The following is a 26,721-nucleotide window of genomic DNA, read 5'->3' on the forward strand; positions in this document are numbered from 1 at the left end:
TAATCAACTATATATACATAAACATTTGATTTAATGTGTTAGCACAAAAGGCATCCCCTTAAGATTCATCGAATTAAAAACCTCTTAAAAACCAGGTGTGGTGACATACCCATATAATTCCATCTCTCAGGAGGCTGAAGTAGGCAGATCACCAAGCATTTGAGGCTGGATTACACAATGAGTTCAACATTGCAAGACAATACCCCATCCTACCCCCAAATCAAGCATGTACGTGTCTCAGTGTAAGAGCCCCACTCCACCCTGGGCACAAGGCTGCACTCACGGAATACAGCAGAGTAACACTGGCATACTGAATGATACTGTACAATGCCATAAACTTAAACACACAGAAGGAAGTCATCAAAGCAGCACGGCCTTCCCTAGGGAGAGAAAGACTGAGTGTGAAGGAAAGCATTTCAAAGTCTGTTCAGATCACAGTTATATCTGGATAGATGCATGTAAACATTCAATAGCTATCAATCTACAGGTCTACTTAAAGAGCTAAGAAAAACAGAGCAATCTGTTAATAATAATTATAGTTCAAACGGGCTATCAGTCATTAAAATTTATCTTCATACGGAGAAATAACACAAGATACAAAGAAATAATGAACACAATTTCAATTTGCAGTACCTGATGAGGTTTGGCACACAGGAAATACTGGGGGTTTTAGAGGTGAAGGGCGACGCCACTGAAGCCTCAAGTTCTGACAAGGAAATGCCTCCATGTGCCCTTTTCAAAGCCTGAAGGTTGTGAGGAAAAGGCTGGGTAAGTTTGTGAACATCGTTTAGGCTAGAGTAAGAAGTGCAGCAGTAAATGGTAGGACTATACTTACACCGCAATCATTTGCTCCATCTCCGCACATCCCAACAAAATAACTAAGGACCAAAATAATTGGAAAGCATTAATTTCTTGAATGACACAACATCTAAGTTAATAAGACTTCTCCAGTACACATCATGGAGACCTGAGAGATCAAGAGGCTCTGGATGGAACAGTGGGCCCTCCCATTACGATGGTCACAGGCATGGTGTGCTGTTAACAGCACTGGCCAGAGTGAACTGGTTGTGTTACGGCTGCATTTATGTCACAGCAAGGGCAAATCGTCCTGGCATCTCAATTTCCTCACCTGTAAAGGCTTGTGACAAGATGGTCTTTAGTACATTTACTTTTTATTTATTGGTAAATTTCTCCCTTAAAAACATCAAACACAACTGTGACTAAACCTATGAAGTCACTTCCCTCAGGAATAGAGACCTGACTGTACTCTACCCTGAAGAATCCCCTGGAGAAGAAATAGAGGGTGCTTTTCCTTAGCTATTAACAAGCACACAAGCTTATTTTCAAAAGGCACTTCAAGTTCTCACTTACCTTATAAATGACTTTATACACGCACTCTGTGTGTGTGTGTGTGTGTGTGTGTGTGTGTGTGTGTGTGTGTGTGTGTTGAAATGTCAAACATTTGATACAAGAAGTATTTCAGGCTTCAAGTTTTTTAGATTCTGGAATACCTGCATAGACTTCAACAACTAAGCATTCCTCACTCAAAAACTTCCAATGTGAACTCCTCCAAATTCTGTGGCAATACTCCAAGAATTTCTGATTTTGGGGCATTTCAGATTTTGCGTATTAGGATTAAGGATGTTTGGCATATATCTAAGAAATATTAGCTACGATTCAGGTTGAAGATGGAACTGTTAATTCAAACAATACCCCAAAATACAAAGTCCACCAATACCTACTCTACATTTTGCAGTGCTTCTACCAACTGTGTCTTCTGATCAGGTGCCATACGAGCAAACACCGTTCCGTGCAACATCAACTGGAAAAGAACATTAATTTTTTAAAAATACTCTCCACAATACACTCATGTGAACACATCCACAAACTCACTCTCACTTACCTTAGGAACCAAATCTTGAAAATGCTCTAGAATCACGGAAAATGATTTTCCATTCATGGCAAAATGGTAACGGGTGGACTGCAGGTCCTCTAAGCTATCATGAGCCAACTTCACTGGAATCACCTGTGGACAAACATTGGGCACTGCAGTTAGGCTACCACACCACGTCACATGATCTACATTAAATCCACTTGCTCTAAAACTCAACTGTTTCTTTAGCTATTTTAATCAAGATGCTAAAGATTAAACATTTCTTCAAAATGAAAATCTTTTCTTTTCTTTCTTTCTTTTTTTTTTTTTTTTTTTTTTTTGAGACAGGAACTCACTATGTCATTCAAACTCACTGCAGTCCTCCCTCCTCAGTCTCTAAGTGCAAATCTGTTTTTAAAAGTACCTACAATGGGGCCAGACACAGCGCCTGTCTGGCAAGCACAAGATCCCGAGTCAATTCTCAGTACAAAAAAAAAGTACCTATAACATTCATTTTTTAAAAATATGCAAAAAAAGGGGGGGGCAGTAGCATAAGCACCTTGGTAAATGCGAGGCTGTGAATTTGATCCCCGGTACCAAAAAAAAATTTAAATAAACTTGTTTTTAAAAAATGCAAAAATAGAAAGAAAACAGAAAAAGAAAAAACAAGATTAAATGCCATTTTTAATTTGAAGATATAAAGATTAAAGTAAGTACAAGGGTGCCTTCATTCATGAGCTCCTTTCAAAAGATTCTTGTTACAAACCGAAGTGGGTAAGAATCAAATCAAATTCCCCCCTAAGGTCAACACTGAATTTGATTCAGTTCTCATCCAACTTGGCTTGCAACCAGAATCATGGGAGGAATCAAGCTCATGAACTGAGGCACCACATGTGTAGAAGCTTAAGAACCACGTGCATCATTTGTTACTAACTACTTAAAAATAGGGCACTGACTGTGCTTTAACACACCACTTTTAATACTTGCAGAGTAAATTCAAACAAGCAAGCTTTAAAACAGAAAGTTAAATCTTGGCCTCACCTCTGAGCTGATTGCTGATGAATTGCCACCCTGGGGTAGGGAGTCTGCATAGTGCCAATTTATCTTGGCAACTTTTCCATCCTTTGGAGGCAATGCTTCAGCAATAATAATTTTATCCTGAGGTAGAATCATTCCACAGTCTCTGGCCACAGAAACCGCAGTCAACATATTGTCACCTAGTTTTCAAAATAATTGTATTAAAATTTAAACAGAAATGTAATTGTATCAAACAGGCATTTACTGAGTATCTACGGCAGTCCCTGACTGAGCTGGGCAGATTAAGAATGATGTGTGCTCTTGATCCTGGCCAGTTTTAAACCACATCCTCAGGGCGCACTGATTTTAAAAAGCCTCCTATGGAACAAGTACCTATGTGTAAACAAGTACCCAGAACATGCTTGTGGTGCTAGAGATGGAATGCAGGGCCTTGAGCACAGGAGGCAGGCACCACACCCCAGCCGTGGCCCACAACTCATCAATACACATATGGTCTTCATTCATGTACTGTTTGCCCCGCAACAAACGGCATGGCATGGCACACAGAGCAGATGCTAAGTCAACCTTTGTGGAGGTAACCCAGGAGGCAAGGACACTCTGTGTAGAAGTACTAGAGCAGTATGTAACAGAAAAGGACAATTACAGAACATTACACAACACAGGCGGTTAGGAGAGGTGATCAGAATGGATGCAAGGAGAAGTGAGACAGACAACCCCTCCGTCATGAGAAGGACCCGCTGAAGTGACACAGACGGGCAGTCAGCCCGCAGGGAGAGGGACCCTCCCACTACTGTAACTGAAGGGCGATTCCCACACACCGTTCCACGGGTGCCTTCCTTCAGCCCCTGGGACACAGTCACATTCTGTCATAGCAGAGGAGAACAGCAGCGAGGAGACATGGATGGGAAGTGCCTGAAGGAGGCAACAATGCTGGGATGCCGCACGATTTAGTGACCCTCAACTATACGGTAAAAAGTGTATTAGACGAATTTCTCAATCTAACTCCTAATATATACGCAGGCTTTTTTCATGCGAGTCTTACTGAACACACAAAAGCCATAAAGTAAGTAACTTCTGGTATCGAGAAAGAGTTGCCACAATGTCATACAGCTAAGGAAGTTATCTAAAATTACCAACTAAGAATGCAAGAATCATTTGGGGTGGCAGAAAAACAACAAAACAGGCTCCAAATAGGCTATTTTCACCACTACATACATACAAAGATCTAGCTATAACAAGTATCTATTATTTCCCGTATGTGGTGGTGTGTGAAACAGCCCAAAATGTTTAACCCTAATCCTCAAATGACTGTATATTCTAGTATAAAAAATAAAACTTTGAGATTAGACAGATAACACACAAGAACAGAATTTAAATTTTTATCGTGTTCTCTTCACTGTTTTTCCATACTTCTTATGAACAGAATTAGCTACGTCTCAGAAAGACTACTGCATGGTTACCTTGGACCTCGGGAAAGCAGTCAGAGCTGAGAAAGGGCAGTATGAGGTAGAGCCACATGTAAAACCTTTTAAAACTGACACCACCCCTTCAGTCACACACGCTCATTCTTTTCCTGCGTCTTTCACAATATCTAACCTGTGACCATGACAGTGCGAATGTTGGCTTTATGCAAATCTTCAAGTACTGCAGGGGTTTCTTGCTTTAACTTGTTCTGCATTATAATTAATCCCATAAAATCCATGTTGTTTTCAATGGCATCTCTGCAGAAAAAGAAATTTTAACACAATGATTTAGTCAAGAGAACAGTGCTATTCTCCTGATGTGGACAATTTAAAGTATCTACATATTATGAAGCAGAACATTTTATATGCTGAATAAACTATGTGTGTATTTACAACCTGAACACCTCAAAAATTTTTAATTTCAAAAAACAATTTCCAAAAGATACTTCTGATATACTCTTTTTTTTTGTCTTTTTCCTTTTTATCGGTACCGGGGATCAAACTCACGACTCCCTGCTTGCAAGGCAGGCGCTTATGCCACTGAGCTAAATCCCCAGCCCCTACTTTGATATACTGGAATAAATCTTTTTTGTTTGTTTGTACTGGGAACCAAATTCATGACCTCGCACTTTCCAGGCAGGTGTTTACACCACTGAGCTAAATCCCCAGCCCCTTAGAATAAAATTTTATCCTTTGAAACATGAAATACCAGGATCATTTGAAAATGTTTATCTTGTAAAATACTAAATTTGGCCAGAGATTTAGCTCAGTGGCGTAAGCGCCTGTCTGGCAAGCGCAAGGTCGTGAGCTCCATCCCTAGTACCAAAAAAAAAAAAAAAAATACTAAATTCTACTGATCTTATAATTCAACCCCAAAATGTGTAAGTATTATGAAGGACTATATACTGTTCTTCAAAAAAAAAAAAAAAATACCCTAAGAGAAAGGGGAAAAATCTGAGCCACAAGCACAGCTAGTAAAATTATAGCAGACTCATTATTAAGTTCTCACCAACTTGATAAACAATTCTGTTAATTTTTTCAGTGCTTGCTAAATAGCCCAGGTTGGCCTTGAACTCGCTCTGATTCTCCAGCCTCAGCCTCCCAATTGCTGGAATTATAACCATGTGCCACTACACCCATTTATATAAACAATGCTTGATCCCAGATATACGACACAGGGACTAATACTACAGTAGTGTATACAGTTAGAACTACTCAGGCCCTGAGAAGTGTCTAAAATACTGATAATGCAGTTACCCAGGTGGTATTCTTCAAATAGTTGAGTCTACTACGCATTAGCACTGTGCTACTTACTAGAAGGTCAAAAATGAAAAGACAAGTCACTCTCCTTTCAAAGAACTTCTGCAGAGAAGTAGGGTGCAGCCAGAGACACTATATACGCAAAAATAACACATACTTTAACATGTAACGGAGATGAATTCTGATCCACACAGTCACGTTCTTATCAACTTTCCAACTACCAAAATTATACTATAGAAACTTGGAGTTTCTTTGCAATGGAGAAAAAGGAGTTGACATTAGCAACTAGAATTTCTTATTTACAAGAACCAAACGATTACACAAGAATCAGTAATAAAGATGCCTGAAATCTAAATATCTTTGAAATATGTAATTTGTAACAACGGGTAGGTAGGTAGATAGGAAAGATATTAAAGAATAATTAGGGAATTTAAAAATGATTGTTAATGCTGGTGTTAACAAGAAAAAAAAGTACTCAGAACACCGCGCTGTATGCCAAACTAGAGTCAAAAGCACTAGATATTGTCCTGTGAGATAGTAGATTCTAGGTTCAGCTGGTTTTCTGAATCTCTTACAAATAACACAGGTCATGGAAATCTTGCCCTTCAACTTAACAAAGAGAACAATATTTAAGATACAAAGATTTAAGCTCTACTACCAAAGCAGAACAGCAGCATAGAGGTCTCGGTGGATGACGGAGGAAAATGGAATTAGAAAAAGACTGGCAAGAACACGGTGTTTCTAGCAGAACAAAGGGCCTCGCCCAAGAGACAGGAGTCTACCAGGCTCAAGAACCACAGGCAAGCCAGCCCTCTTTAAGGGAAAATGCCAAAAGGCCAAGCTACGAAGAGAGAAGAGTGCACCATGCCCTTTGGAGGAACTGTGATACACTGTAGTCTGCAGCGCCCGCCCTACAAAAGCCACAGATCACAGGGAAACGTTCTGCATGTGGTTTTCTATAACACTCAAGTATAGACTGTGTCCCTGAAATAGTCAAAATTAGCAGAAAACTAACGGATAATCCTCTCTGCTTACAAAATGCACACTTCACAGGTTCACCTCCAAAGGACAGAATGAATCCGTTACAACAAAAGCAACAATCCTTGAGATTGAAATCTACACTAACGGAAGGAAATGTGATGCCAGCAATGCCACGTGAGCAGAGAGCAAGCAAAATGGGGTGGGAGGAAGACCGCTGAGTGGTGACCACAACCTGACCAAATTAGTGTTTAGGTCCAAGCACTGGGCTGAAGCAAGATAATGTGAGGACAATACACTTCTGTAGAACTGTTTACCATTCCTCCAACATGCATGACACGTAAGCAGTTGAGAAATATTTAACAAGTAAGTTGAAAGTAGTTCCAAAAAGTTGGAAGGGAATACAGAATTTTTCAATAAGCAAGCATAAGCAAAAACTCAATACAAAATGAAAAGAAACTGCATAATGGAGGGAAATGCACATAATTTTGGCTCAATCACCTAACATGATATTGCATTATATATATAGATATAGATACAGATATATAGATAGATATGAATAGATTTAATAACTATTTAATAAATAACTAAACCTCAGGCAAATTCTTGTGTATGACTTACACATTCACAAACAGTATGCTACTGGAGAAGCCATAGGAGCGGGACGACCCTACCTGCTGATGTTCTGTACTTTATGCCACGTTAGTTTTGACTCCAATTTTCTGTGTGCAAGAGCAATCACACGGAAACCCTGCTTAGTATAATCTTCTAGAACTCTCTCAAAATCAGCAGGAACTAAAAGGGAAAAAGGCCAGTTCACTGTTAGAACTCAACACCAGCAAACACAAGTATCAGCCTCCTCCCAGCCCAACTCCTCCTCACCTGTCTCAGGTCTACAGAGGCTGGCGATGACTTCAGGGGCCCCTTTCATGTAGGCGTCCATCTTCTTCTCTCCCAGCACCTTGGCGACCACGCTCATGCGTTGCAAAGCTGAAGCAAATGGGAACTGGCGGACAATTCCTATCTCATAAACAGCCTACACAATTTCCAAAGATGTACAAAGAATGTGTTATTCTTCAAGAATACAAATGAAGGTACTCAGGTTACAAGAAAACATTCTTCACTTACTGGAAGTTCAAACAGCTCCTATAAACAAAAGCAAGCACAATTCAGTTCATTAGTACACTCAAGTTGAAAATAACTTAAGCATCCACAAACATTACTTGAAAATAGCAAAGAACTTTATTATTTCATGGTTTTCCTTCTCTACTACGTCTCAAAAAATAAAGTAGCAGGACCTTATTTTCAAAATTCATCTAAAACACAAAGCTTTTCTTTTGAAAAGCTTCTTTTATTTATTATTTTTATGCAACTTTAGGAATATGCAATTTAATTAAAAGATCTGACCATCATATATTTAAGACATCAGGCACGAAAGCTGCTTAGTAAATAGGAAAGCACAAATCTGAACCTTTAACAAAATTCCCTGTCCCACACCAGCGGTACAGCTTCAGATAAACAGAGCTGACAGAGCCCTTTTTGCATAAGGTTAAAATAAAAGACATTTGACGCCTTCCAGCAGCACTTCCACAGGAGAGCTCCTGTAGCTGGCACCAACAGCCCTGACCAGCCTTTCCTAGCACGTACCATGTCTTCACTTCCTGCCGGAGTGGGCTCAGGAAGCAGCTGCTGGGGAGGACGAACCACAGTGGGCATGATCCGATTATGAAGCGCTGTTTCTTCCTCAGTTGCTTCCTCCAAAACCTGGAAGGAAACCATCAATACCCACTTCATAAAATCCAGTTACTGGTTCCAGTGACCGTGAGGTCCATTTTCAGTAGATTTGTTAAAAACTGCTGTTCAGTGCACACGTATGTACTGCTAGATGCCTAAGGTAAACACAGGTTGCTAGGTAATTACCTAAGCAATCTGTGGGAAAGGGGAGACAGTCAAGAAGTAGAATAAAAATGCAGAACATCTGTCCTTCTGCTCTTACAACTTACTGGGTGCACAGACTAATTTTGTGAAAAATAAAAGGTTCTTGGGGCTGGAGATTTAGCTCAGCGGCATAAGCGCCTGCCTTGCAAGCAGGCAGTCGTGAGTTCGATCCCCGGTACCGATAAAAATGAAAAAGACAAAAAAAAAAAAAAGAAAAGAAAAAGAAAAAGAAAAGGTTCTTGCAGCCCCAAGAACTCTGTCTATCGTTCAGGAACACCTCTCTGCCGACAGAGATTCTACCCCGGTACAACCACTAAGTTAAGAGTGGGTTGAGGCCGGGCGTGGTGGCTCATGCCTGTAATCCCAGCGCTCGGGAGGCTGAGGCAGGAGGATCCTTGCAAGTTCGAGACCAGCCTGGGCTACAAAGTGAGCTCAAGGCCAGCCTGAACTGCATAGTGAGATCCTGTCTCAAAAAAGACAAAAAAAAAAAAAAAAAAACAAAGAGTAGGTTGAGGGTCGGGCTTGGCGAAGCACACCTATAATCGCACCCGTGAAGGCTGAGGCAGGAGAACCCCAAGTTCAAGTTCCACATGGAAAACTCAGTAAGATCTTGTCTCAAAAAATAAATGCAAAACAAAATATCTAACTAAAAAGGACTGGAATTACAGCTCGACGTGAAGGCCATGAATTGAATTCCTAATACTGAACCAGACTAAACAGGCTGAAGTACAAGGCTGAGTTTACAACTTCATCCTGAACCCTTCTAATAAAGCTACTACTTACTACATTTTAGTCTCTTGGAATGTACTTTAATAACATTGGGAAGGGTGAAAAAAATTCCAAAAGGCAGGAGTATAAAGCTCAATGGTAAGAGTACATGGCTAGGGGCCAGGGATTTAGCTCAGCAGCATAAGCGTCTGCCTAGCAAGCATGAAGTCATGAGTGTGATCCCTGGTACCAAAAAAAAAAAAAAAGTACATGGCTAGTATGAGATCCTGGGTTCAATCCACAGCACAAAAGTTATTTAAAAAAAATTTTTTTTTCAAATAAAACTCCTATAATAAACACCCACAGATGAGGAATAATGAATTAATCTTACTATAACTGGAGAGTTCAACCAAAGAAAAAAAGAAGAAAACTGAGCCCAATTAGTCAATTTTGTAAATACTGTATGACACAGTTTAACATCTCTGAAGCTGATCACACCACTGATCACATCAAGCAGCCGTGGTGCCTGGCTCTTCGAACCCACTCTACTTAAAAAGACAGACCCAATGCATCACGCCAAAACACCTCATAGCAGTAGAATACAAACTGCCTTACATAACCAATTGTCTTTCTAAAGACCAGACACTGAACACTGTTACCTACAATGTTATCTATGAGAATCTGTTTCACTGAATAACATTTAGGAGCTTCAGAGAAATCAGCCCTATTTTGCTTCTCTTTCTATAAAAGTGGGGCATCCTTTCAGGAATCAAACTTCAGTACCATGAACTATGAACCTTCTGAAGATGGCAGAGTTTAGTTAGTCACCCACTGCTCTCTTTCTAAAAGCCTAACAACAACAACAAAAACAGAAAGCCAAGGAGGGACAGGGTAAGTTTCAAACACAGAAGCACAGGGCGCCCTGGACAGTGCTGACAGCCTGCCCAAGAAGCTATAAGTGGCCTGAACACACACAAGGAGAGTCCAGAAGAGGTGACATCTTATTGGCAGCACCACTGGCTGGGCTGGGCTGGGCTGAGCTGGGCTGAGCTGAGCTGAGCTGAGCTGGGCTGAGCTGGGCTGAGCTGGGCTGAGCTGAGCACAGCAGGAGCTCAGGGAGCTCCTCTAGAAAGGACAACCCAGGAGGAGCAAGGGCTGCCCGAGCAAGAGCTCCTGGTGAGCAAGCCCCTGGAGAACTGCACCACTACCACTCACAACTACCCAGTCACATTTTGTACTCGAGTGAAAAAGTCCTGTCCACATATGCAATGAAAACCAATAGCATAAAGGAGACCAAGAATCAAACAACTGTGTTGCCAGAAAAACTAAAAACAATTATCACATCTATATAAGAAACTAGCCACATATTACCACACCTGCCTCCGCTGTCAGAATTTCAGAGGGTAAGACAGGAGGCTAACAAATTTGAGGCCAGCCTGGACTATACAACGCAACCAAGTCCCAAAAAAAACAAGAGAGCTGGGAATATAGCTCAGTGGCATGAATGCTTGCCTGGCAAGTGCGAGGTCATGAATTCAATCCTCAGTATCAAAAAAAAAAAAAAAAAAAAAAGAAAGAAAGAAAAAACACAACACATGACAACAAAGGAAGGAAAAATGAAGGCCATAGGACAATAACAACCAAAGAACTAAGCACTTACAAATTAAAATTACTAGTAGCAGAAAGAGTGCAAATCAACACGCACACACACCCATATGGAAACAAAAGATAGGACTGAGGAACACTGAGGATGCAATGCTGCTGGATACTTTTATTCTGTGCCAACAGATTCAGTTTGTAGGAAGCACAGTGACACTCACTTCTAGTCTACCACACATTCCTGCACCCCTTCCAGGTCGCATCTGTACAAACTGCATAATCCGTTCTTTCAAAGTCACAGGGCTGACGGTTGGCCTTTCTGTGAGGTCATTTAATTTTCACTGTACTTTCCTGAAGACCACTTGCCCGTGAGATGCTGAGCTTACCCATCCAATGGCTTCAAACATCTTCAAGTCCAGGGGATCGCCAGAAAGCACTCCTTCAATCTTTGTGAGGGAATGACAAGTAGCCATGCATGCGACAAACTGAGATCTCACCAACGTCTCATTGCAAACATTTTCTTCCGGCAACAGAAATCTGAACAGAAACACACTCAGTTAGGTTCATAAATCCCCAAGAGGCCTTTTTTAGACTTTGTAGCTTAAAAGAATAAATGTAAATTCAAAATCAAGCTAAGGGAAATTTCCATGTAGGAAACAAAATAGATGGAAACAAACCCAGAGGTGGTGTGAGCTGAGCCGACACTGTAGCCACGGGGGAGGAGGAAGAGTGGAGACCACCAGAGCACCCCATAGACTGGGGTGCTACCTCACACAGAACAGGAAACAAAGTTCTGGGCACCTGTGAAATGGGGGCTCACGCTGACAGAACCCCTCTCATCCAAGGATGCCAGTGCTCCTAAAGAACTATGCACCATGGGGAAAGAGCCCACAAGTTTACCCAACCAACTCCAAAGCCCCACCAAGATTAGGCTTGTCACTTCCACCACCCGAAGTTCAAGAAAACAGTTAACATGGCACTGTAATACAATCTCAGCACTTTGGGAGGCTGAGGCAGGAGGCTCAAGCCCAGTCTGGGTAACCTGGTGAGACTGTGCCTTAAAGAAGTGGCTGGAGCCAGCCTGAACTGCATAGCAAGACCCTGTCTCCAAAAGATTAAAAAAAAAAAAATGGCTAGAGACATAGCTCTGTACCAAGGCCCTGGGCTCAATTCCGTCCCACACAGCCAGTGGGGCACTAGGATCTCTGCAGCATGTCCCAAGCACCAGGCACTGTTCTAAGACCTTCACATGCAATACTTGTCCCTGTCTCACACCACAGCAAGGATCACCCCCACCACGGACACGGGCATCAAACAGAGCAGCGCAGTCCTTTGTCCAGGGCTGCAATGCCTGTCAGTAGCTGAGCAAAGGCCTAGAACAAAGCCCTCCTCTGACCCACTACCCTCTACAGTGGGGGTGGGAATGCACAGTGCTGCCTGGCCCTAAGATCCCCAAACTATGGGAACAACAGGGACGCTGGTCTGGTCCAACCTACCACAGGGCCCTTGGGCAAGCAAAAAGAAATCTGTTCTGCCAGGGGACCCACCACGCAGCCATGAAAGGGCCAGCTCAGGATCAGCCTACTGTTTAAGGCACGCCAGGAAAATCTGGCCAGAGTCAGAGACACAACAAAGAATCCCAATGCCATAAATCTGAGACCGTAAAATGGCAGTCAAAAAAATGCCAGAAAGTGTTTTTAAGTAAGAAAAAGCTGTGGGCAGACTGACAATGAACCAAGTGAAGCCGTTTATCCATCATAGAGTGAGGATGCTGAGATGGAAAAGAAGACAAAGAATGGAGAAAAGCTGTAAAGGAAAAAGCAGAGGCTGAAAGCTCTCCACAATTTATGAAAAACATGAACTGCTGGAATTTAGAAGCAAAATGTATAAAATAATACAAGAGCATGGCGAAACTGCAGAAATCAATTATAAAGGAACAAGAGAGACAGCAAATTCCTAGAGACCAAGGACTTTGCTAGCAGTAACCAAAGATGTCAGGAGAAATGGGCGGACCCCTCCCAAGTGCAGAGGAAACACAACTAATCAACCTAGAACTGTAGCTACTCTATCCCTAAAGAGTCACAACACAAGTAGGCACAGTGGTGCCCAGCTATATAGTCCCAGCATTCTGGGAGGCAGAGGCAGAAGGGTCCCAAGCTCAAGCCCATACTTGGCAACTTAGTGACTTAGAAAGACCTTGTCTCAAAATAAAATAAAAGTATTAAAGTTAAAACGACATGGGGTAACACTCAGTGCAAACGAACTCCCTGGGTTCAATGCCTCATACCACCAAAAAAAAAAAAAGCAAAGTAAAATAAACCTAATGAATGCAATGGTTACAGAAGATAATTCAATCCACAGGAATGGAACACAAGAAACTATGATTAAGGTGTTTATAAACCTAATAAATCCAAGCACAAAGAATGTATAAAACAGGGGGCTGGGGATTTAGCTCAGCAGCATAAGCGCCTGCCTTGCAAGCAGGCAGTTGTGAGTTTGATCCCCGGTACCGATAAAAAAGACCAAAAAAAAAAGAATGTATAAAACAAAAATCATAATCATAAAACACTATACAACAAATATGCACAATGGAGGGAAATAATCAGGGTAAAATTTACCTAGTCTGGGGATTCAGGAGGCAGTATAGACATCTAAAACTTAAGCCCCTAACTATGAATATTAATTTAAAAACAGGGAGTAAAAAATTAGGGTGCATAATTTCTAAGAAAATGAGAGAAAGAATTCAAATTAAACAGAATTTAGGGCAAGGTGTTGCTGGAATAAGTAAGATCACAACATGAGTAGAAGATAAAACTCCTGAAATTACACAACCAAAAAACAGCCTCTCAACTACCTAAACGAAAATCTGGCAGCTTTTTGAGGGGAAAAAAATAACATAAACACAACAAAAGAAGTAAAATTTCTGGCATCAAAGACAAAAACAAAGTAAGAAGATGAGCCTGAAACTGGCAGCATAAATCTCCAATACACAGTATCAAGAGGTTACAACCCAGCGAACACACGGGACTTCTAGCCAATGAAGATGGCAGATAAAGAGGAACCACGTAAAAGAAAAAAGATACAAACAGCACGGAGAATGCTAAGTGATGCTACTTCAAAAATGTGAAAAGATGCTCAACTTTGTAAGTAATGCAGAGAATACAAATAAAAGATGCACACAGGCATTTCCTACTCATCCAAAAATGCTTGGCAATATTTTAGCTTGTCAAGGACACAGGACAAGAGGCACTCTGCTCAGTCACCAAGCACTAGGCAAGGCTAGAGGCAAAGCACAAGCTGGGCGCCAGTGGGCTTAGTGTGCACTCAGGCCGGCATGCGCACACCCAGCCTCACACTCACGGCTGGCACTATTTGTGAACACATAGGGAAAAAAGAGAAAACATGAAACTGTTCCTTGTAGAAAAGACACTATGGTTTCATTACATAATGAAATATAGAGCACTTAAAATTACTAAGTTAAGATCCTTGAAAGCAATTTAATTTTTTTTGGTACCGGGGATCGAACTCACGACCTCATGCTTGCCAGGCAGACACTAAGTCCCCAGCCCTTTTGAAAGCAATTTAAAAGAGGGAATAATAGCAAAACATGTAACATTATCACCTATGCACATTTATAGATTGAACATGTTTTGAAAATAAAAATACTTATGCAAAAATAAAAATAATTTCAAAATTATAGAAACAAAAAAAGGGACTTTGAGTATTTCAATCCTTTAAAAGAAACCTGAAGTACATACGGCAAAACATCAACTGCTTAGTCTCAGTGGCAGTACATAGCTGCCTGTTAAGAGCATTTGTTATGTGTGAATATTGCACGTGCTAAAATATTAAAATCAACTCATCAAGCATTGAATCTAGCCAATATTTACCGCGTATGGTCCACTCGTTGAATCCCCCACAGATCTAAACCATCTTCAGTAAGAGTTCCAGTCTAAAATAAAAAAGTACGCAAGCACCGAGTAAGCACAGTGTGTCAAAGAAGAAAACTCCAAGCGCACCTATTAGTGAAAACTGCTACATACACACAGTGGAGTACTGCAATCTGAAAAAAAAAGGCAAGGCACGATCTCCACGGAGGGAGGAGGACTTCCAGGAGCATACACAAAGCATGACGGAAAAGCACAATGGAAGCATGGCAGTTCAAATTTTAAAAATTACAGCAAAAGACACTGCCAAGAAAGCTTATTATACTCTTATCTTTTCTCAATGCTTGTGTCTACTTAAATGTTTCAATATAAGAAAATTCTAGGGAGCCAGGTGCTGTGTTGCCTATCTGTAATCCCAGCACTCAAGGAGGCTGAAGCAGGAGAATCTCAAGTTCCAGTACACCCTGGACAACACAGCAAGACCCCGCCCCAAAACAAAATGTACAAAAAGCTGCAGTACTTCAGTTCAATCTCCCATGACTGCAAAATAAGGGGGAAAAAAAGAGAGAGATTTTAGAGGCTGTGGTTCAGTGGCAGAACATGTGACTACCATATATGCAAGGCTCTGGATCAATACCCAGCACTCAAAAAAGAAAAACAACTGCCTGGCAAGCACTAGGTCATGAGTTCGATCCCTAGTACAAAAAAAAACAAGCTCCCAAAAAATATATGCATAAACGTATTTTCTAAGTACATGAAACAGTGATGCATGTATTTTGTTTTTTCAGACTTTGTACTTCTCATATTTTCTTTAATAATCAAATTCTTCCAAGAGTCTACCTTTACTATTTCAAAACATATACATTCAAATATGTAAGTATCTTCAATAAAAGAGTTGACTAAGATTTCTCAAAATCAAACATTCAAAAAACCTAATTTTACCCCAGTAATGTTAAGAGGCAAAAAATGTGTATTTCACATAGGTATACAATTCTTTTCATATAAAATCACTGATATTTATATTTGTAAAACATACTGTTTTAGTCTAAATCATGCAAAAACACTAAAAGCACATATTTTTGAGCAAAAACAAAAAATCACATTAAATACACATACATGGAGCCAATTCTGTTAAACTTGCATTATCTAAAAGTAATGATAAAAATTTTTACCATTACAACATATATTTCTATATAAAAGCAATTAGTCAACTACAGACAAAAGCCAAGTAACCAATATCGAAAAACTTAAAAAACTGAGAAAGCAAGGAATATTTTTTAAGTGATGGATAAACTAAATAAGCTGAGGAAGAAGAAAATTAAAGGGACATTAAAGAACAACGGCAAGGGCCGGGAATATAGCTCAGCGGTACAGAACCTGCCTGGCAAGCACAAGGTCGAGTTCAACTCTCATTACCAAAAAAATAAAAACACCAGGGGCTGGGGATTTAGCCCAGCGGCATAAGCGCCTGCCTTGCAAGCAAGCAGTCGTGAGTTCGATCCCTGGTACCGATAAAAATGAAAAAGACAAAAAAAATAAATACATAAAAACACCAAAGGCAAGTCAGTTATGAAAGAAAATGAAAACCAAAATTTGAAAGCTATACACAGCAGTAACCACTGAAAAAGATTATGAAACCACACCAACCTTGTCAAAACAAACCAGATTCAGCTGTCCACATATATTTATCCTTTGGGGACTGATACAGAAAATACCAACTGTTTTCAGTCTTCGCTGGGCATACACAATACCAGCAGTCATTGCGGCAGGAAGTGCAGGGGGCACAGTAATTGTAATGATGTCAAGAGACTCAACAATTATCGTCCCAACTTCCACCTGCAATTGGCACAAGAAATAAACGTAAAACCCCATTATTATCTACTAATTTAAAGCCAGGTGTGGTAGCGCATGCCTATAATCCTAGCACTTAAAAGGCCAAGATAGGAGGATCATTATGAGTTCAAGGCCGGACTGGGCTACACAGTGAGTTCAAACCTAGCCTCAACTACACAAGACCCTCTCTCATAAAGCCAAAAATAAAGGAACATTTACTAGTTTAGTGTGGGTATTTCTTTAGTGAAAAATTATAAATAGTTTAAATCTCATATATCACCATACACACATATATACACATCTATTAATGGTTTATAATTTTTTCTCCTTCAGAGAGTCTACAAAATAGCTAAGTGAATTATTAAGCGGATCATAGAAAGACAAGAGGACACTTCTGCCAAGAAGGCAACACCTCCCATTCTTCACACATGTCATGCTTTACACCAAGATACTGACTCATCCTATAAATACCATACTGTACTGTCTCCACAGGGAACGGAAGAGAAATTGGCTAGGAAGAGTGGTACATGCTTGTAATCTCAGCTACTCAGGAAGCTGAGGCAGAAAGATCTCAAGTTCAAGGGCAGCATAGACAACTTTACAGACTGTCTCAACTAAAATGAAAAAGTTCAGTGGTAGAGCACTTACTTAGTATGCATGAGACCCTGGGCTCGATCCCCAGTATCGCAAAAAGAAGGAGGAAGGGAAAGAGAAAGGGACCTGACAATATACCTTTTAGTGGCCCTTTGTTCAAAAATAATTGTTGCTGTATATTTTATCCCAAAGAAAAGAAATTTTTGGTGTGCGTGCATTTTTTTTTTTAAGTCTCAAAAAGGTAAATGTAGAAGACCTACATGCATCCAAAACACCATATGCACTAAGAAGCAAGCCTCCCTGCGAGCTAGTGCCACGCATGAACCACCGCCACCATGGGGGGGGGGGGGGCTGGGGGCAGACCCTGACTTTTTCTGGTGAGTCAGTGCCATTCGCAGACTGCAGGGGAAGAGAATAAGAAATCACCAAGAAGCAAGCCCTCCTTGCAAACTAGCACCATGAGTGGACCACCACCATAGGGGTACAGCCAGACCCAGCCCTTTCTAGCATGTGGGCTGAGAAGCAAGAGCCAACCCCCCGCCCACACACACACACACACCCCCCTCTGTAAAAGCAGCTCATCTGGAGAAACACAGGCTACAATGACGGGGATTGATGTGAAATGCAAAGTTCGTCGTGTTTAGTGTTTCACTAGCTTTGCAGGTCTAGGGCCAGTGGTCTGATCATCTATTTAGAAGGTAATCGCAGGGGCTGGGGGTTTAGCTCAGCAGCATAAGCACCTGCCTTGCAAGCAGGCAGTCGGGAGTTTGATCCCCAGTTCCGATAAAAACGAAAAAGACCAAAAGGAAAAAAAAAAAAAAAAAAAGAAGATAGAAGGTAATGGCACACAATGTGGCACCTATGGGGATCTCCTCTGAGGATGGTGGCCATTGTTGATTCCCTATCACCTTGTTTTGAAGTCCTGTATCATTTTCATAGTTTTACTGAGTTGGGTTTTATTGCTTTGTTTTGTTTGATTTTACTATAGTCAACGGCACGGGCAGCTATTTCAAAGATAACAAGATATATTATGGGAGCCATTTTGGATTTACTATTATCTTGTTTTGAAATCCTCTCCTGTGTTGTTTTGTTTTTATTGGTTTGCTCTGTTTTGTTACATTTTTTACTATGTCTGAAAGTATGCACAGCTCTATTGAAGACAACAAGAGGCATTAGGATACCAACTGTTGATTTCATATTGTTTTGAAGTCCTGTGACACACTGTTTTGAATGGCTTTGTTCTATTTTGCTTGGCTTTACTGTCTTCAAAATAAAGTAAAAAATAAAATAAAAAATAAAAGCACCGTATGCAAAGATGGAAATGATCTGTATCTGTGTTTCATGACTCAACAGCTGCCAGTTTCACATGGCATTCTTGGAGCAATCAGAATTAGCCTAAAACCTGGTTTCTGTTTCACTCCTCACACTGCAAGGTCCTCAATAGCCACACATGAGAATTAAGGCTCAACCCATACTGACTTCTCCCGTACATGCCTCATTTATAGGGCTGGGGGTTTAGCTCAGTGGCAAAAACGCCTGACTTGCAAATGCACAGTTGTGAGTTCGATCCCCAGTACCAATAAAAAACCAAAACAAAATAAACTCCGGACGTACATACCTCATTTAAAATGTTATTGATAATTGTATAGATGAACCCAATGGCAGCCACACCCACAAGACACAGCAGAAACAAGTAGGCATCTCTGTAGAGTTTAAAATCAGTTGGTTTGGGATACAATATGGAACGGACAAGCTGTCCTTTGGAAGTACTAAATCCTTTTAAAAAATTAAAGAGAAAAATTACTTATATTTTTATAAGGAAACAAGAATTAGGTCTCAAAACATTGTTTTAAACATTGAGAAGATATCAAATCTATGCTTACAAAATGTGCGATTAACTAACTAACTTGAGACCATAATGCTAAGTGAACTAACTCAGACACAGAAGGCTAAATATGGCATTATTTCTCTTACATAGAAACCCAAAGCACAAATAATTTAAAAAGAAATTAAGGAAGCAGGGAGCCTGACCATGTGGTGACGGGCAGGGGACCAGGGTGGAGAAGACCCGAGGGGAGGAGGGACAGGAACAAGGACTGTGACGGGATGCGTGCGTGTGTGCCAACCTCCCCCAGGAACACACACAACCTCAACATTCTGTACCTGTCCGAACCACAACAGCCTTCACCAGCTCTCCAGTGTAGAAGCGAGTCTGGATCACAGTTGTCCCACAGAACAGAGTGTGCCGCTTGTGTGTTTCCGGACTGTAGAATTCCTCTCCTGTGCCTTTCACATCCATGGAAGGATTCGGCAAATTAGTCTTTGTCACTGGAACACTTTCTCCTATTAAAAAATAAAATAAAATAAAATTATTACCGGAAAATACAGAAATTAGTAAAACAAACAAACAAAAAAAAAGTCTGTGTTAAGGAACACCTAACTTAACTGTTACAGTGCTATTTATCCTCATTATTAAGAGTTCTTCACAGACAGTCAGGCATGGTGGTGCATGCCTAGAATCCCACAGTAAGACTCTGTCTGAAGAAATCCAAAAAAACAGGGAGTGCTCTACATGTACACAAGATAGATTAATCAGCTTTTTATCTACCTTTTGGTTCACTCAAAAATGCCAAATTTTGCCTCCACAATAATTACAGAAAGTGATTTGTAATTTCAAGATAACCCCCGTCAGCAGGCATCACGGTGCACACCTGTAATCCCAGCTACTCAGAAGCCTGGAGGAGGCAGCACACAAGTTCCAGTCATTTAAGACTCCAGCTCGAAATTGAGGGAAGAAAAAAGGAAATGGGAAGAAAGAGAACAGGAGAGGAGGGAGGGGAGAAAGGGGAGGGAGGTGGAAGGGAAAGGGAAAAAGACAAAGGTCTCAGGTATCGCCCTTGGATCCCTGGGTTCGATCAGCAAGCCTCTCCTTGCCTCCTAAAAAACTTGACAGTGAATTTGCAAAGGGAAGTCATTTGGAAGTCTACTTCTCTCCAGTTTAATACAAATATAAAATCCTTATTTACAGCCAGGAATGGTGGCGCACTGCTGTAATCCCAGCACTCACTCGGGGGGCTGAGGCAGGAGGATCAGTGCAAGTTGGAGACCAGCCTGGGCTATAAAGTGAAGTGAAGGAACTGCATAGCGAGACCTTGTCTCAAAGACCAAAAAAAAAAAAATCCTTATTTATTTCCACCACAAATAGGGAAACAAATATTTTGCGTTCTCTGTGACAAAGAACCTTCTCCTTCTTCCCTTACTATGGCACCATCTCCTCACACCAAGAGTAGCTGTGGCAGACAGGGACTGGCAACCAGAACCAAGCCCCCAGGACGGCGCATGGCTCTGATGGAGGGCAAAGCAATTCATCAGTGAAGACATGGAGGCCGACAGATTCTGACAGAATTAATTCTCCAACTACTTAACACCATCAACAGCAGGCACACCGCCTGTTCTTGTTTCCCTCACCTGTCAGCATGCTCTCATTCACAATGCAGGTGCCGCTGATAAGAACTGCATCACACGGCATGACGGTCCCATTCAGAGGAATGACCATGACATCTCCCGGCACAAGGTCAGTAGAAAAGATTTCTTCTATTTCTGAACAGAAATAAAGAAAATATGAGAAAAATATTCACCAGGTTGAGAACAAATCATTTATCCAAAGGACTCCTCATCTCTCTGTAATAGTAACAGAGTCAGGCTGGGGCCAGGGATTTAACTCAGTGGCTTAAGTACCTGCCTAGCAAACATGAGGTCATGAATTCGATCCCTGGTACCAAAAAAAAACAGAGTAGGGCTGGATGGAGAATTCTGACCAGCAGGGTAAGCTGGTGCCAGGGTTCCGGCCACATCCGGGTTTCTAACAAGCAATGCACAGTGCCACAGCCCTCCACACACACTGCTCAGGGCAGCTGCCAACTGAGTTATCATCCAGCTCAGAAAATAAACACTAGATCTGCTCAAACAGGTGAAGCAAAATCAGGTTTCTGTAATGCCAGGAAAACAGAAGGAAACTTAGAAAAACTTTACTGCATTTTTTTCAGCAGTACGTTTACAATATTATTTTCCTAACTGCCACTATCTATAGACCTAACATTTCACTGCTTTGTCAATACTCCTTACAGGTTCTTTTCAGATATTCTTTTCAGGGCTGGGGATTTAACTCAGTGGCATAAGTGCCCGCCTGGCAAGCGTGCTCAGTAATAGAGCACTGTCCTAGCCTGCTGCGGCACCATACAATCCATATATGTATTAAATAAATTAAACTCTATAATAGCTCTCTGGAAACTTAACTAAAACCTTAACCACCATCTCAGAGATAAAAAGTTTTCTTGGCCAGGCATGGCGTGGCACACCTGTAATCCCAACACTCGGGAGGCTAAGGCAGGAGCTTTGCTGTGTGTTGGAGGCCAGCGTGGGACACACAGTGAGACGCTGGCTCACAAAGACCAAAAATAAAGGCTTTTCTGTGGGGTCACCTTCCATTTAGGCATTCTCTCCCTTCCTCAGATTCTTCTTCCCCTCAAGTTTAACTAATGCTGCTCTCCAGTGCTACGTTAGTTTGTAAATACCATGTGTGAGGAAAAAAAACTATTGTTTCACCCTGCTGGTCTGAAGGACAAATACTTTCAATAAAGGAGCCTACTGAATATTGATGAAATCTCTTCTAACAAACAACATTTAATATATAGGTGTACTAATGTTAAATTAAAACCTTTATTTTAAAATACGTGGAATGACTTTTCCTAAAGCTTCGGCAGTGCTTCAAATACCCATGCTTTTCAGGAGACCAGAAAGCGAATCTGCAGGAGACTGAAAACTACACACAGAGGGGAAAGAGGAGGCAGGGAAGAGCACACACCCTGGCCACCCAGGAATCTGGCCATCCAGGCATCGAAGAGCAGAAAGAGGCAGCCTACAACCCTGAGACTGCAGCAGGGGTGCTGACGGCCCCAGCCAGAGGAGGAGGAGGAAGCAGCGGGAAGAGGACGGCATGCACAGGGAAGACTGGCTTCAGTGGAGAAATGACGTAGCTCCTGCCTCCAAGGCTCAGGCTGCTGAGGTGCCTCCCCTGGCATCTCTTGGATGCTCGCCCAACTTAAGTGTCAGAAACGTCACCCTTCCTGGAATCCTGCTTCTCTTCCACCACTCTCTTCGTAACTGGGCAGCACCAACATCCACCCTGGCCCAACCCTCTTCAGGATTCACGCTCATGATTGCCAGGCACTGCTCGTGCCCATGGCTCTCTTCTTTCCCTCGCCCCTCCTTCCTATACCTCCCTCCCCTCCCTCCCTCCCTCTCTCCATCTCATTCTCTTGGTCTCCATAACCCCCATCTCAGCCGAGCTCAGGCCTTCAGCATGGCCCCATGAAACTCATCGAAACACAGAAGCCATGCTTCTCTATGCAAGGCCAAGTTCTGATCATGCAGTCCCGCGCTTCACAAGCTTCAGGGACTTTCCACTGCTTCTTGGACTGAGAGTGAATTCCTTACCAAGCCTCATCCATTACCCATACAGTTGCACCATGTGCCATGCAGAATTTCTTTGTTTTTATAACAAAAGTGAGGAGGAGCTAAAGATGGTGGATAGAGAGGCAGCAGAATACAGAGGCTCCCTGAGACAGACAACTCAAAATACCAGAATAAAACATCGTGCGAAGGTCCAGACAGAGGGAGATGGATCCTATTCACCCAGTAAGAAACTAAAGGGAAAAGAACTGGTCAAACATGCAGTCCCAGGGCTACCATTGGAGCAGCTAAGATAAGCGACCATGTTGCTCTCGTCATAGTGCCCGACCTCGCACGGCCACGACTCGTCAGAGCCACCCAAATTCCTGTTGCTTTGACCAAGCTGATTGCTGTACTCCCACCGCTGTGACCCGCTGGAACTATGTTCATCCTGAAGTCCAAGGTGGTCAAGCCCAATGGAGAACAGAGCTGGCAAGGGACCTGCATAACCAGCGGGTTGAGTACTGGGAATAAGACCCTCCCAGGGGAAAGGGGCAGCCAACTGGACAACATGTTGGAATCGGGCAGGACAGGCAGGAACAAGGAACAGCAGTGACTTCAGTCAGTGGTTCCCTTCCCAGACCAGATTGGTGGGATATGTTTGGCCTGAGTCACGCCCCTGGCCAGGCCCCAATAAGTCACCCCAAACCAAGTGGTTATGCACAATGCACACTAACACAGTGAAGGCCCTCACAGGTTGACTGACCAGGTGGGGAGGGACAGCCCCTGTTTACACCTCAATGACCAATAGCAAACTGGGAAAGCAGAAATTTCTAGTCAGCATGCTTCAGAAGAACCATAACCAACAAGGAAAGGGGCTGAGACCTCCTCTATACACCTGTTTGGAAGAAACCAAAAACACGACAAGAGAAAGAAACAAGAAAAAGTCCCCAGTCCACAGCCCTGAGAACATTGATCCAAGAGAGGTAAATACAAAAGAGACTGAGGGCAGCAAACATGTAATATCAGACACGGCATCAGTGGACATAAAGAGATATCTTCAGGACCTCACAGACAAGCTCAAAAGCAAAATATTTAATCAAGTAAAGCAAGATCTAAGTAGATTAATCAGGAAATAAAAAACTCCATTGAAAGCTGGCCAACCTCTTGAAAGAAACTAAGGATAGACTATCAAAACTTGAAGACAGGTTTGCAATGTGTGATCATGAAAAGAAAAATTTCTTAAAAATAACAAGGAAATAGGCAGTAACAATACAAAGGCTAGAAAACGACAAGAGGGTCTATAACTTAAGAATAAAGAATGTGAATGAAGAAGCAGAAGTAAAAACAAAGGAACTACAAAGGCTATTCACAGAAATAATTAAGGAAAACTTCCCAAGCATAGGAAATGATTCAACTGTATGAGGCATACAGAACTCCAGCCACCTACAACCAAAACAGAGCTACACCCAGACATATAATAATAAAGATTCCAGAAAATTAATATAAGAACAGAATATTAAAAGCTGTCAGAGAAAAGAAACAGATCACCTATAAAGGAAAATCTATCAAAATTACAGCAGACTTCTCAACACAGACCATCAAATCAAGAAGAGCTTGGAGCAGAAGTATTCCATGCCCTGAAAGAAAATAACCACCAGTCCAGATTGATGTACCCTGCAAAACTGTCTCTAGAAGTTAATGGAGAAACAAGATGCTTCCAAGAAAAAGAGGAACTGGGGGAATTTGAGACCACCAATCCAACCCTACAGAAATACTGAAAGACATTCTAGAGAGAAAAAAAGTACCAGGATTTCAGGAACAGTGGCAGAGAGGCCTCAATGAATGGAGCAGAAAGTGGAATGAAAGAGAAATGCAGACAACTAATGAATAAAAACAGCATAACAGAAATGAGGCAGAGGAGGAGGTAGGGTCCCCCGAGATGCTCTATATAGGAAATATAATTTACCTGAAAAGGGGTTTACAGACCGAAAATCAAATATGAGCAAGCAACGCTCTATGTGACAGGGAACCAGAGAGTAATAGGTGCAACTCGACCAGCACCTGCAGATAGGTTTGAAAGACAGATAGGTTGGAAAGGAATACAACTTGAGATCAAGTCCAGAAGTGAGAAGGTTCAGAACCAATTAGGTAAGTAGCAGGTGCCCCCCGCCCAATCTAAAAACTGAGGGAGTTGGACCAAAAAATGCACAGTGCACCTTGTAGGAGCAAAAGGGAGGAATAGTCTAAAAAAAGAAGGTAGAGGATACTGGTAATAGTGTATCAGGATTTAAAACCCACATTACTCACACCACTCTGTTTAGATAGATTATATTCTGTCCCAGTTTGTCTGTTTGTACTAGATCTGAGGGCACAGACAGCTATCCCCAAAATAGCAAGATATAGTACGGTAATCATCCTTAATTTCCTATTAACTTAATCTAAGGCCCTGTATAACTTACACTGTTTTACTATGATTGATTTTAGTTGAACCTGGTTTGTTAGATTGCTGTTTGGTATTGACAGATTTTATTTAAAAATGTTATGATTAAGCTGAGGTGGAAGGATCGTTGCAAGTTCAAGACCAGCCTGGACTACCAAGTGAGCTCAAAGCCAGCCTGAACTGCATAGCGAGACCCTGTCTCAAAAAAACACCAAAAAAAAACCTGTTATGATTGATAGTATCAAGTCTGAGAGTACAGGCAACTACACTGAAGATGACAAGATTCACTATGATACTCATTCTGATTTATTACCTGTTTTTGAAGTTTTACACTACCTACAATGTTTTGTTTTTATTAATATTGTTATGTACAGCTATATTCAATTATACTATGCCTGGTGATACAGACAATTCTATTGAAGAAAACAAGAGACAACACAATAACCATTGTAGAACACCTTGTACTTGGTTTTATATGACTTTTTTGTTTCATGTGTTTATCGGAATGTTTTGTTTTGCCATGCTTTTTGTTTCTCCCTCTAACATAGAAAGGATAGAAATAAATACACGTAGAGACTCATGCATGCGTAGAACCTATAAACAGTTTATGAAAACTGATCTTATAATACATGATAAAGTGAACAACTATTTTGAAGAAAAAGAGACACTACAGTACCCAGTGCTGATCCCGTAGTGTCATGATGTGAAATCCAGCAATACTATTATTCTTTGTTCAGAGTGATTTAGCCTGCTTTGGTTTGTTTAATCTTAACATACATGAAGGTATGGGTAACTGCATGCATGTTTAAGTGTGTAGGATGGATAATCATGTTACTAAGTTTTTGTTAGATATGAACAGAACTGTTTGCAGTCTCGCTGTTTGAATGTCTACTTTGTATGTGTCACTTTTGTAACTTGAACAACTATTTGTGAGAGGACAGTATGTAATTATCAACTAGTGATTTCTTACTGTTTATTTTTTCTTTGAAATTATGTATTATTTCTATTCTTTTTCTGTTTTGTTCATTCTTTAAATTAAAAAAAAAGTGCCACCTCTAATTTCAGGTCTCTGGACACTTAGAACTCTCGTCTTGTACTCTAGCTGTACCAACTGTTCATCTACCTCTCATGTGACTACTTCAATAGTAGCCATGTAAAATCAAATCATTAAAACAGCCATCCCTAGCCTCATTTGAGGCCTGCAGTCAATTTTCTTTGACTGTGTGCTTTCAATTCTGCCTAAATCTCTTTGTGCCTCTTTTTTAAAAAAATCCATCCCTGATAACACAGTAGACAAGCTTTCCTCTATAATGTAAGTTGTCTCAGCTCTCCCTAACATCACATTTACTGCACTTTATTGGTACTGTTTATTGTCTCTCCTAGCAAGATCATTAAAAAAAAAAAAAAAAAAAAGGTGGGTATGGCAGTGCAAACCTATAATCACAGGCTCTGTGATTATAGCCTGACGGGAAGATCCCAAGTTCAAGCCCAGATGAAATGATGAAGTGAGACCCTTTCTCAAAATAAAAACTGGCTAGAGATAGAGCTTGATGCAAATGCCCTTGTTTCACTCTCCAGTAATGCACAAGTTAAATAAAAAGACAGACAGACAGACAAGAAAGAGAGAGAAAGTAATTTTATATAAATGAATGATTC

At 41.2% G+C, this 26,721-nt stretch overlaps 1 protein-coding gene across 6 annotated transcripts in view; it reads right to left on the reverse strand.

The window, feature by feature from the left end:
* Positions 1 to 26,721, reverse strand: part of Atp13a3 (ATPase 13A3) — an 86,762-nt gene that overhangs the window by 25,559 nt on the left and 34,482 nt on the right. For all 6 annotated transcript variants that reach the window (XM_003476955.5, XM_013160225.3, XM_013160226.3 and 3 more), the window contains 17 exons: positions 20,640 to 20,771; positions 19,335 to 19,514; positions 18,790 to 18,947; positions 16,392 to 16,580; positions 14,748 to 14,809; positions 11,244 to 11,394; positions 8,260 to 8,376; positions 7,741 to 7,758; positions 7,495 to 7,648; positions 7,287 to 7,407; positions 4,508 to 4,632; positions 2,915 to 3,090; positions 1,904 to 2,026; positions 1,743 to 1,822; positions 836 to 878; positions 634 to 743; positions 284 to 380 (listed from right to left, as the gene is read on the reverse strand). In XM_003476955.5, coding sequence (XP_003477003.2) covers positions 284 to 380; positions 634 to 743; positions 836 to 878; positions 1,743 to 1,822; positions 1,904 to 2,026; positions 2,915 to 3,090; positions 4,508 to 4,632; positions 7,287 to 7,407; positions 7,495 to 7,648; positions 7,741 to 7,758; positions 8,260 to 8,376; positions 11,244 to 11,394; positions 14,748 to 14,809; positions 16,392 to 16,580; positions 18,790 to 18,947; positions 19,335 to 19,514; positions 20,640 to 20,771 — 2,036 coding nt within the window. The remainder of the gene's footprint in view (positions 1 to 283; positions 381 to 633; positions 744 to 835; positions 879 to 1,742; positions 1,823 to 1,903; positions 2,027 to 2,914; positions 3,091 to 4,507; positions 4,633 to 7,286; positions 7,408 to 7,494; positions 7,649 to 7,740; positions 7,759 to 8,259; positions 8,377 to 11,243; positions 11,395 to 14,747; positions 14,810 to 16,391; positions 16,581 to 18,789; positions 18,948 to 19,334; positions 19,515 to 20,639; positions 20,772 to 26,721) is intronic.

The sequence above is a fragment of the Cavia porcellus genome, unplaced genomic scaffold (assembly GCF_034190915.1).
Source record: "Cavia porcellus strain 051 isolate PalLab524CR breed Dunkin Hartley unplaced genomic scaffold, mCavPor4.1 scaffold_14, whole genome shotgun sequence".
NCBI classification, from domain to species: Eukaryota; Metazoa; Chordata; class Mammalia; order Rodentia; family Caviidae; genus Cavia; species Cavia porcellus.